This window comes from Typopeltis vanoorti, chromosome 4 (genome assembly GCF_054136105.1).
Source record: "Typopeltis vanoorti isolate ZY-2024b chromosome 4, IOZ_Tvanoo_1.0, whole genome shotgun sequence".
NCBI classification, from domain to species: Eukaryota; Metazoa; Arthropoda; class Arachnida; order Uropygi; family Thelyphonidae; genus Typopeltis; species Typopeltis vanoorti.
In genome coordinates this window covers 128662282-128675842 of record NC_143552.1, presented here as the reverse complement: position 1 = coordinate 128675842, position 13561 = coordinate 128662282, and the positions used below count along the sequence as shown (strand labels likewise).

The 13561-nt window shown below is 36.3% G+C and overlaps 1 protein-coding gene across 1 annotated transcript in view; it reads left to right on the top strand.

The window, feature by feature from the left end:
- The first annotated feature begins 1321 nt into the window (after positions 1–1321).
- The window catches only part of LOC150107669 (uncharacterized), a 226910-nt gene continuing 214670 nt past the window's right edge, over positions 1322–13561 (top strand). Inside the window, exon 1 of the mRNA XM_090392164.1 lies at positions 1322–1504. Coding sequence (XP_090248290.1) covers positions 1423–1504 — 82 coding nt within the window. The 5' untranslated portion in view covers positions 1322–1422. The remainder of the gene's footprint in view (positions 1505–13561) is intronic.

Below are 13561 nucleotides of genomic sequence, written 5' to 3'. Positions count from 1 at the left end.
TACACAGCCTTGAGGCAGTTTACAGTCACGCTTATGCGCATAGATTACACTCAACCATCCACTACTCTCTAGTGTCTGTCTGTCTGCCATCCCTCTCCATGCCATCCAGGTTCATGTTCATTCCCATTTGCTCGAACTTATGTAATAGTTTTCCATGTTGTATTCTGTCAAATGCCTTTGCAAAGTCTATCAGTATCATGATGTAGCCATTTCCCTTATATAATTCCGCTATCACTCTAAGATAGTCATTTCCTTTCACAAAGCCATGCTGCACATCATACAGTATGATATGTCTTTCCACCCATTACCGGATTTTTCCTATAACAACTTTCCAATACTTTAATCATCATTCATGAGATATTAAATGGTTTGTAATTTGCATCTTCTGTCTTGGAGAAATATTTATGTAATGGTAGTATCTTAATCTCTTTCCTCTTCTTTGGAACCTTGCGGAGATGATTAAACAACTTCGTCAGAGGTACGGCCTGTTCTCACGTACATCATTGTAGCACATGGGATATGTCATCCATCCTCACTTCTGTTTTCACATTGATATTTTTATTAATATGCTGAGCATCTTCATCCTCACATCAGCAACTTCAGCCTGCACATAGTAGTTAAACTTATGTAAAGTGATCACTTCGTAACTCAACTATTTCTTCTGCTTCTATCACCTTCCTACCATTGGTATTGATTAAAGTTATTCTTCCATAATCGTTCTTCTTCTTCTTCCTACTTGCTACATAGCGAAAAAAAAAAAAACTCTTTTGGATTAATTTTCGCCTAATTAACTAATTTTCTCTCATCCATAATAGCTCTTTTTTTCTGTACTTCTTATTACTTGTGTTGATCACTTTTTTCTTGATATTCCCTCTAGAATGTTTTTTTTTTTTTTTTTTCAGCTTTATATCGATACTCTTCCACTTAATACTCATTTGGTTTTATATATAAACCACTTTATAAATAAAATTTTATTTATTTATAAAGTGGTTTATAAATAATTTTTTTATAAACGCTATAAAAAAGTTTGTTTTATAATATTTAATAAAAAATAAAATTCTTCAATTTTTGTTTTCGAGTTTGTAGTACTGTTTTGTATTCAGTCAACTGGTTATTGTTATGATGAATTATAACAGATGTTTTTGAGCGCAGTGAGGCGTTGAGTGACGTAGTTGAGGGACCACGATGTTATATTATGTTATGCTTTGCTGCACAGGTGGATGTAATTTATCTTGAGTTTTTATCTTGTTTCGTTGATTATATGAAAATTCGCAATTCCGAAGTGGTATTAGAATGTAGAAGAATAGTGATGTTGACCTAATTGGCCCTCGTTATTAACTCAGTTACTATCACGCAACCTTTTCTTTTTTTCTTAAGTAGCAAGATTTCTCAAACAGTCGATGTATATAAGATACAGCAAAGATGGAATGTCAAATACGGAGTATGGCTGATGATAACATTCCTGAAGAAGCAGCAGGGATTCCAGAAGGTAGAGTTGAACAAGGTTAGTAGAATGTTCGCTTGCTACGTGAACGATATATTTTCTACCATCCGGCTTAAAAAAAATTCTATTATCATTATGATATTATTTAAATATCAAGGATATTTAAATAATGATAGCTAGCTAATTTTAAGACAAATGTCTTTTCCTGAATAAGCAATAAACAATTTGGGTTGTCATATTTTTGTTGTTAAAAAAGTAAGTTTGTTCGACTAGCTAGCTTTGCGTTATCTGTCATCACAACAATCCCGACATGGAACTTAAAGTATTTCCCTGGAAAGCTGCATTGCAACGGTTGAGTTTGAGTGCGTGAAGGTGGTTTAATACTTATGCGTTGCTATAATTGATCAGTTACCTGTGAATGTAGCTGTGATCAGTATTTATTCACTAATGTATAAAGGACAGGTGACCTGATATGATCAGGGATGCAATATTTTTTTTTTTTTTTTGAGGTGAGAGGGAGATAATTTAAAGGTCCTTAGTTTCATGATAGCAGCCATTTGTTATTATTATTATTATTATTGCACCCTACATGGAGTCAGCAAACTCACTGTTGGAGGTTCATTCAACAGATAACATATTTATTATACTTAATCTTAAAATCTCCTTAATGCTCCTTGCACTAACAACGCATTCTGGTAATGCATTCCATTCACTGACAATTCTCCATGTAAAATATCTACTCTTCACATCCCTGTTCACCACACTTTTCCATAACTTCCAGGGATAACCTCTGGTTTTCCCCTCTCACTTTCTGCTTTTTTATAATCTCATGTGGATTGATCTGATAAAATCCTCTCACCAACTTAAATGTCTCTATCACATTACCTCTTTTCCTCCTATCCACCAAACTTTGCAATCCACATTTTTTCAACCTCTCTCCATAGCCAGCAGTCCAAAGTCCTGATATTGTCTTAGTCATTTGCCTCTGAATCCCCCAATGTCTCCAAATCACACTGAAAACCAAGTGATCAGATTTGAGCACAATAGTCCAAGTGTGGTCTGACCAGTGCTTTATACAGTGGCACAACCACTTCCTTTTCCCTACATGTTAGAGCACTTATCATAGCAGCACTATGATGTGCAGCCTTTGCAACACTAGCAATATGTTCTTGTAATCAAAGTCTCCCATTAGAATCGCCTTCTTTTTTACATGCCCAACTAATTTGCCTAAACATTTTCACAATCAGTATTCTCTGGCCTATAACAGCATCCTATGAGATATACCGACTTGTTTATTTCAACTTCATACCACAAAAATTCAAAATCTCTGCATGCACCTTCAACTTAAACACTTTGTGGATGCAATTCCTCTTCAATCATTAACAGCACAACCCCCCCCCCCTCTTTTCACATTTCTATCCTACCGGAAAATTATATATCCTTCTATTTCTATTCCTGATGTCACATCCTCCTCAGACAACCAAGTTTCACTTATTCTGATTATCTTTGGGCATACTGACTCAATCAGTGCAACAAACTCAGCTCTCTTGTTTCGAATACTCCTTACATTTGTGTACAAACATAACAATCCCTGTGTCCAACATTCTCTATTCTTATATACCACACCCCTCTCTCTCTCTCTCTCTCTTCGGTCTGACCACTCCCATTTCCCTGATCCTCACTCTGATTTCCATTTCTACCTGTCTCATCCTCACCTTGTGCTACTGCAACTGCATCTTCAACCTCATATCCATCTGTCTCTTGTGGTATGTTTAGTTGTGCTATCCTGCTTAACAAGTAGACTCTGATCATTTACTACATAATTTCTTGACTCTGTGCCTTCTCAGAAAACAATAGCCTTTCTAAATACCCAACACCAAACCCATTCAAATTGGTTTCCATCAACTTTAAATCATTCCATCTTTCCTTAAAATTCACTCCATAGATTTACAAATTGTGAACTCCCTTTGCCTCAAACAACTCAGCCATCTTACTATTCATTATCTCTGCTCTCCTTCTCAATTCACTGTTGTCATATCTAGGCAACAATCCTACGACTTTTTCAACAACACTATTCTTCTTTACCTACTGCAACAACTTCCTCAAGTTTCTATCAACATTTTTTCCCCCCCAACTAAGTCATTTGTGCCCATGACTACCAGTAATTTTGATTTCCTTTTCTGAAATGCATTTCAGAAACTATTAGTCATGAAATGTATACAAATATTGATTCCATTTACACTGATAATTCACTTGGCTGAGTAAATTTCTTGAATGCTGAATTTGAGAACAGATTAAGGGAATGCAGTCTGCAGGACAAGTGATATGATTGCAGTGTGTAAGTTGGTAAGAGGAGTCTCAGATAGATACAAGGGAATTAATGCATAAGGTAATGGATGATGTGAGAACAAGAGATCATCCCTGGAAACTGTACAGTGGTTATATGACTAAAGAAGTGAAGAGATTTTTTTCAAGGCAGGTGGTGAATGAGTGAAATTAATACAGTATAATTTGCATAACATGAAGGAAACATGCAGCAAATATAATCGTAACACCATTTGGAAATAGAACATAAAGAAACAAGAAAGCACTTACCCATATGTGCTTAGTTAAGAAGAAAACATCACAAGCAAGAAAAAAACACAAAGTAAAACTACACCAGGAGGCATACCAGCAATGCCATCAACATGTAAAGGATTCCCCTCTCCCATGCACACAATAAAAAAACAGCAAGAGAAGAAATACAACCAATTCCATACAAAATAATGACAGAGAGTAACAGGCAGAGCCAAGAGGAAGAATAACAGAATCATGTGCAGATGGCTGGCTTTTTGGTGTTGTGGTATCTGTGAAGGGTGATATGTTGGTTTACCATGTACCAAGAATCAAATCTCTTCCTCTGACCCTTGAGAGCTAACCCAACCTTTGAATCAATGACGCTAACATATCATCCCTTCAGAAACAGATATAGCAACACCAAAACTAGAAACATTAATATCAAGAACCAAAGATCACTAGTGTCAAGCAGAGGAATCCTGATTACATCTCAAAAAAACCAGACCAAACAATATCACCCACATATCAGAAACAAAAAATAACCACAGAAATACAAAAAAAAAGTAAACATTAAATATTTTATTTAATATAAAAATATGTTAAAAATTCACAAACTTGCATTAGGAAATGAAAAACATCTTACAAAAGATAGAGAAAAACTCAAAACCTATAAAACTAGCAACAAAATGGAACACACAGAAAAAAAAAAAAAAAAAGTTCATCATAAAAATTGTCAAACCCTGAATACTAATAATAATAAAGAAAAAGCTATTCATCATAAAAATTACCAAACCCTGAATGCTAATAATAATAATAATAATAATAATAATAATACAGCTATCTCCGAAGAAATAAAAACAAAACATAACATCACCCCCTTCAAAAAACCATTGACAAAATAAAAAGTAAAATATCACTTTTCACAAAAAAATAAACTACAGTTCTGAAGATAAACAATAAATGCTTCCATAATGATGGAAAGTCACTAACAGAGCCACTTCTGGTGACACACGTGTTAGTCATGATATTGCTGATTGCTCAGTTATCAGAGAGTTATACATTTCCTAGAATTATGTGCTCTGCTGAAAGTTTGATTACTGTATTTTTCCAGAGCCAAAATTATAATAAAGGCACTAAGTTTGATACTCATTGCAACAACAACAAGAGGAGCCTTTATTTGTTATTTTCAACTGAAGGTGAGTAAGCTGGTCTCATACTGAGATATCAAGGGTTTTCCTTCTGGAAATGTAGGTTCTTCATCCTGCATGCAGCAAATTGGCTAGAGAACACACACATGGTTAACAGACAAAAATACATGTGGCTAGTAAATAATGTTTATAGATGATGATTTATATACTGTATTCATGGACTGTGTATGTTGTGGTATGAATGGATTATGTAGTGTGTAAGTAGTTTCATGCAGTGACTCCTTGAACTCAAGGTGTCATGTTAGTTATTCAGTAACATGCATTATGTTATTCATCTTTATGAGGAAAAGTACAGTTCTTTGCTGTATAATTCCAGAAATCAAGATAACTTCTCCAGGGAAGGCAGTGTTAGCCATTTCTGTTACCACTACAACACAATATGCTTAAATGAAATCTTTCTTTCATAAATGCCTATAAGGAAATACAGTTTATTATTATTATCACACCAGTCTACATGAAGTCAACAGACCCATTGTGTGTGTTGGCTCTATAAAAATCCTCTATATTTCTTGCATTCACAATGAATTCTGGTAATGTGTTCCATTAACCGATTCTCCATGTAAAAAATTTACTTCTAATGCCTTTGCTATACTCTTATGTAACTCCAGGAGAATGGGCTGTTGTTCTTCTCCTTTCATTTTCTACTTTTTTTTTTTATTCCCCCTCTGTATTTGAAAAAATTCCCTCACTAACTTAAATATCTTTATCATATCAACCCTTTTCTTCTATCCACCAGAATTACATTCCTTTAACCTCTCTTCATAACCAACATTTCATAGTCTCCTGATATTGCCTTAGTCACTCACTTGTCTCTGGACCTTCTCCAATGTTTCTACATCACACTGAAAATGGTGACCAAATCTGAATACAGTACTTCAACTGTGTTCTGATCAGTGCTTTATATATAGAGGAACAACCGCTAACTACCTCTTTATCATAGTAGCAAAGTGATGTGCATCCTTCACAACACTTGCAATTTGGCCTCTCAGTACTCCACAATACTGTACACAGCCCTTATTATTATCACACCAGCCTCCATGAAGTCAATTTGTAAGCATTCCAAAGTGTAATACCTTGCATTCATTAATGATAAATCTGTAGCACCCACCCATTTATCCAAGCTAAAAGTCTATTCAATTCTCCAAGCTTTGCATCATCAGCAAACAACTGAAGATCCCCAGTCATTCTACATGGGATATCAATAACAAATAAATTAAACAACAGGATACTAAGAACTGAATCTTGGGGCACATCACCTGCCTTCCTTTGTCGAGACATTACTCCAGCATATACAACTCACTGGTGTCGTTCAGAGAGCCAGTCTCTAATCCATCTAATCAGTCTATTATCCTTTACCATCTTCTGCAGCTTGTATAGTAGCCTATCATGAAGTAATCTATTAAATGCTTTTGTAAAGTCCAAGAATATCACTCTATATGAACCTCCTTTATCCAACATATTCATCAGTTTTTCATAAAATGCAAGTATATTGCTAAAATATACAAACTTTTGCAAAACTATTCTGACCATCATAAAGAATCCCATGTCCAACAACCCAGCCATGTAATTTTTATTCCTGAGTTGTTAATGTACTGCTTAGCAACAGTGTGAGTACAATCTTTCCAGTACTTGGAATGTGCCTACTAAACACAGAAGAGTGAATAAGAGCAGAAGGAAAGATGGGCATGCAAAAGATATATCTAATGATTCGAGAGTGGTTCTCTGTGGAGATTCCATTATTAGAGGGGTGGTGAATGAGAAGATGCATAAGGTTTGTTTTCCTGGTGGTAGAATGGAGAGAGTGATTGAAGCGTTAGACATGAGGAATAAGAGAGCACAAGAGTTGGTGGTTGTAGTAGGAACAAATGATTTGGATGGGAACAAGGAAAATGCCAGATTGGATATAAGGAGATTATTAAGGAGAGTAAAAGATAATAGTATGGTAGGAAAGGTAGTCAGTGTGTTGCCAAGGTACGATAGTGATGAATTGAGGAGGCGGGCAAAGATTATGAATGATATGTTAGCGCAGTTATGTGAGGAGAATGGAGTGCATTTTGTGAATGTGTCGGAGGAATTTGAGGGACGGATGGAATTATATAAAGAAGATGGGCTGCATTTAAATGGTTTTGGTGTGAGTCTGCTGGAGAGATTGTTACTGGCAGGAGAAGTAATGACTGTAATGAATATATCTGACGTGGTGCAAAGTGATATGAAAGAGCAAAAAAGTAAGGTAGGGAGAGGTATTTGTTCACTTGCAAATGGGGAGGATTATGAATGAAGTAAATGAGAGAGTGGAGGTACAACACAAACAGGGAAACGGGAGGAGTCAGGGTGGATGGGGAGAAACTTTATGAAACATGCGGGTGCTGAATTCAGAAGTGAATGTGTAAGCAGACAAACACAGATTGAGATGGCCTGGGATGGGTGGAAAGAGTTTAGGTGTGAAGAAAGTTGTAGAATTGGTGGTAATATAGAGGAAGTGACAGGGGAAGGTATTGAAGAGTCACATCGCAGGAGTGATGTTCTTAGGACTTGTAGAAGCAGTAATGATTACTTATGTTTATTCACTAATGCTAGAAATAAGCGAAACGAAATTGTTGCTTTGCTCGAGTCTGTTCACTCCAAAATTGTTGGTATAAGTGAGACGTTAGATGACGATGACATCCTGACAGGAATAGAGATGAATGGATATGATATTTTTCATGAAGATAGACAGGGAAGAAAGGGAGGAGGAGTACTGTTAATGGTATCAGATGAGTTGTGCCCATCTAAGGTGGAATTGCAAGGTGCAAATAGTGGTCACGGTTTTGAGGCCGTATGGTGTGAGGTAGAAGTAAACAGGATGAAATATTTAGTTGGGTGTTGCTATAGACCTGGTAATATGGAGGGTAATGAGAAGGAAATGTATAGGAAAATTGGCCTAGCTAGCAAGAAACAAGTTATCATTATGGGCGACTTTAATTATGGTAATATAGACTGGAAGCAAGAGACTGCATCTGGGGATAAAGAAAATGAATTTTTGGAGTTTTTGAAAGATAATTACCTTAGGCAGCATGTAACAGAGGGTACAGGAGGATCAAGAGTATTGGATTTAATCATCTCATCAGATGATGTTATTATAAATGAGGTATCAAATCTTCCACCAGTTGGTGAGAGTGACCACGAGGTGATCACGTGCAGGGTGACCAGTCATTCGACGACGTCTGTTAGAAAGGGATGTATGTGGAATTATAAGACTGGTAATTACGAAAAGCTCAGGAAACAGCTTGCAATAATAAATTGGAAAGAGGAACTGGATGGAAAGGATATCAATGCTACTTGGGCCATACTCAAGAACTATTTGGTGGAAGCAATATCAGAGTGTATTCCAAGGGTCAAGAGGGTAAACAGGAAGAAACACAAAATGAGTATATATATAACAACCAGTTGCATGAGAAGTACAAAGAGCAGGCGAGGAAGGTGACTAGCTTGATAAGGGTAGTAAAAATGCAGTATAAGCAGCAGTTAGCTAAAGCGGCCAAAAAAAATCCTAAGGAGTTTTTTCGATATGTTGCCAGTAGAAGAAAGAACGATTATGGTAGGATGGGATTGATTGGTGAAAACGGAGGAATGATAACCACTGTGGAGGATATAGTTGAGATAGTTAGTGAGCAATTTCTAAAGGTATTTCATTCTTGTGAATGTGGCATCATGCAGAACTTGAAAGCAGTGGGAAAGGAGGAGGAGGAGGAGGAACTGTTAGTAAGTGAACAGGAGGTATATGAGGAATTGAATAGACTTTATGTAAATAAAGCTGTGGGACTTGATGCTATTTCACCACGTGTTTTGAGGGAATGTGCCAGAGAGTTAACAACAGCTTTTTGTATATCTTTTCAACATGAGTCTCTCACTGGGTCAAGTTCCAAAAGAGTGGAAAGAGGGTAAAATTGTTCCAATTCATAAGAGAGGTGATAAGAGTAAGGCTTTGAATTATAGACCAGTCTGTGTGTCTGGAGTTGTGGTCAAGGTATTAGAGAAGTTAGTTAGGAATAAAGTTCAGAATTGGGTTGACAACAGAAAAATACTCTTTGGCGGCCAGCATGGATTTACTAAAGGAAAATCATGCTTTAGCAACCTGTTTACTTTTTATAATAAAGTGACAAATGCGTTGGATAAGGGTATTGCATATACAGTGGTATATTTAGATTTTGTAAAGGTGTTTGATAAATTGCCACATGACAAGCTGGTAATTAAATTGGAACGGATGGGGCTGAACAGTAGATTGGTTCACTGGATTGGAGATTGGTTGTCTGATCGGTATTAGCGAGTTGTCTGTGGAAGAGCGATATCCCAGAAGAGGAAAGTTACTAGTGGTGTACCTCAAGGGTCTGTTTTGGGTCCATTGCTGTTTAATTTGTATGTAAATGATATCTGGAGAGGTCTGAATGGTGATGTGCAGTTGTTTGCAGATGATGCAAAGTTGGGCAGAGCTATCAGGAGTAGTGTGGATGCTGTAGCTTTGCAAGAGGACTTGAATACACTGTCTGAATGGGTAAATAAGTGGGGATGTCAATTCAATGTTTCAAAGTGTAAGGTTTTGAAATTTGGGAAGCAGAGATGGGATGTAAAGTACACAATCGGTGTGAATATCTTGGAAGAGGTAGAGGAAATGAGAGATCTGGGAGTGATTGTAGACAAGGACCTAAAATTTCGGGGACATGTCACTAAAATAGTGAAGACAACACAGTGGATAATGGGAATGATGTGGAGGACATTGACTTGTAGAAGTAAGGATGTTATGGTTCCTTTGTATAAGGCTTTGATCAGGCCACATATGGATTACTGTGCGCAGATCTGGTCACCTGGTTTTCAAAAAGATGCAATTGCATTGGAAGAAGTTCAGAGGCGATTGACTAAGGTGGTTTCTGGTCTCTGGAATGTAGAGTATGAAGTCAGATTGACAAAATGCAATTTGCAGAAATTGGTGGATAGGAGGAGGGGGGGGGATATGATTGAGACATATAAGCTGTTAAGTGGTTATTACCAGATTAACGTCAGGAGGTTTTGCACAGAATGGGTGAGGATAGCAGGAGAACAAGAGGTCATTCCTGGAAGCTGTATAAGGAGGGTGTGAGCAAGGGAGTGAGGAGCAGGTTTTTTGCATGGAGAGTGGTGAGTGATTGGAATGCTTTGCCCGAGAGTGTGGTGTGTGCAGAGACAGTGAATATATTTAAGGCACAGTATGATAAACTGTGTGTATAACAGTGGACCTCCCACGATGAGTCTTTGACTCCATGGAGGTTTTTATAATAATAATAAACTGTAGTCTGCTGTTAACCATTATCCCAGCTCTTGAATATCATGTACTTCCTGAAGCACATATCCACTAATATACTGTACTGCCATATCACAATATCTACTGCAATGTCTTGCACTTATTAATATTAAAACTAATATCCTACTCATCTGTCCAAGCAAAAAAAAAAACAAAAAAACATTCAAATCTTCCTGAAGGAAATTAACAACAGGCACTCCTTATAATTCTCCCCATCATCAGCAAAGAACTGAAGATTACCATTGGATTCACATGAAATATCATGAATAAATAAATAAACTAAGTAAATAAGAAAACAAAAAAGAATTCTATGTCCATCAACCCAATCCTGTATTCTGTTCCTAACCAATATCTTCAATACCTTGATTACAACTGTGAATATACAGACTGGTTTATAATATTTACTTAGTTTATTTATTTGTTCATGGTATTTCATGTGAATCCAATGGTAATGGTTGTAGAGTGGTATTATTTTGCCTTCCTTCCGCTTAGGAACCTTCCTCACTTCAAGAGTCATTAAATTACCAGGTCAAGGGCGTAGCTAATCCTTTTGCATATTCCTTAAAAATACATGATGATATATTGTCCACTCCAACATTGACATCTAACTCAATCAACACTTGATAAAGGGAGGCAAATATTAGAATTAACCACACAACTGGCCATCTAGATAAAATACACATTCCTCATTCACTTCGTATCCATCATTACAATTTTAATATGCACTTTGCATCCATAGTAATCCTTGACATCTATAGACATTATGGCTGGCCGGGTGGTTAAAGGTGAAAGAATCAGAGATATATCAAGTGTTTTATACAGTGGAAGAGAGGCAAAATAGTACCACTGTACAAACATGGATCTAGGTCAGACGTTTCCAGTGTTGCACAGCATCATTTACACCAGTGCTTCCCAAACTTATGGATGCCAAGGCCCGCCCCCCTTTGGAAAAATTAAAATATTTCACGGTCCCCATTGAAAAAAAAATCATAATATAGACATATCTTATTATAATATTTATTGTATTTATATTCAATACAATTTATATTCAAGATTTTGCATTTGTAATATTTTTTGTGTTTCTTATCAATACCTTTAAAATGAAACTTATATGAATAAGCATATATTTACTAATATTCATTAATCGTCGAAATACGCAAGAAGCAAAATTTGTGGACCAACACCAATATGTGATTTTTTTCCATTAAAATATAAAAAAAGAACAAAAAAGAAATAATAAATAATAAAAACTAAATACGTTTCTTTTAAGAATAAAAAAATTCTACTTAGTCTTAAAACATTTTAAATTTGCTTTCATTATTTCACAGCCCCTCTCAACAAAACTTATGTCCCCCAAGGGGGGCTGTGGCCCACAGTTTGGGAAGCACTGATTTACACCATTATGTAATGGTCACTCTACTACTATAACTATCTACAGCTGTCACCCTGCCATCATTATTCTTCCTCTCGCTTGCCATAAAGCAGAATTGACTTGGATTACACATAGCCTGACTGGCTAGTCTTCTCTCATACTGCACTTTTTCTTTATCATATTTGTCACCTTTCTAGCTTGCACTCCTCATGCAGCTAATCACTACTGACTATCTTCTACGTCCTCCATGACTTCTTTTTCCAGCACTACTTTCTTGACATCTGTTCTGTTTACTTGCTTAACTCTGATATGCAGTTGTGCATTGCACATGTCAGATACTCTCTTATCAATTCCCATGCAAATTATTATTAACACTGCTGTCAGGCAGAAAAGATATTATCACCAAATGCAACTCTAAAAGCTTGTTATTTTCACCACCTACTGACCTGTTCCATCACTTAAGATGGCCCTCAGAAAATCAACAGATTCACTCTCCTTGTTCCCATACACTATCTCCTCCTTTCATTTCAGATTACTGTAATTTAACTCTCCCATTAGGATCACCTTCTTTTTACATGCTCAACCATTTTGCTGAAGCATTTCACAATCAGTATTCTCTTATTCCCTGGCCTATGGCAACATCCTGTTAGATATACTGTTCTGTAAATTTCAATATCACACCAGATTTAAAATCTTCATGTGTACTTCTATTACCATTTTAAACTTCCACTCAAAGTGGACACAATTTTTCTACTATCATCAATACTATCTATCCCACCCTCTTTTCACCTTCCTGTCCTATTTCTATTCCCAACATTACATAATCCTCAGACAACCAAGTTTTGCTTACCCTAATTATCTTTGAGCATATTTACTTAATTAGTGCATCAAACTCAGTCTCTTATTTTTTAATACTCCTTGCATTAGTCTACAAGCATAACAACTCGGCTCTTTCTGACACTATTTTGCTAACACCATCTCTTCCTGCTGCTATACTTACCTGTCTCTTTAGGTTCACTGCCATTTCCCTGATACTAACTCTGATTTCTGTTCATATTGCTCTCATCCTGACCTGTTCCATCACTTTGTCCTGCTGTAATTACATCTTCAACCTTGTATCTATCTTTTTCCACAGCATTCCACAACCTGCTTGACAATCTTTTTCCCTAATCTTTAGCTACACTAACTTCATCTTGATTCTCTACTTTTGCAGCAAACCTTTTCTCTTCTCTTATGCAACTCGGTCATCTTACCATTCATTATCTCTGCTCTCCTCAATTCACTATTATCATATATGAGCAATACACTAACCACTTTTTTAACAACATTTTCCTTTAAATCCCTTCCCCCACAATAATAACTTCCTCAAATCCCTATTCACATTACTTTTTCATATCCTAGTCATTTGTGTCCACAACTACTACTAATGCCTGTTCCTTCCATGCAAAGCATTATTTATTTGTTTTAATGTTTCACTTGGAAAACAAGTTTTATATACCTTTTTTTTTTTTTTTTATTCACAACATCTCCAATGATTGAAATCAAAGAATAATACTGTATGATTACTCTTTGATACTTGCTTCATATCTAGCTTTGTAACTTCCTCCTCCTCATGCATAGCCAATCTCATCTTCCAGAATTTTCATTTCACTCTTCACTTTCATCAA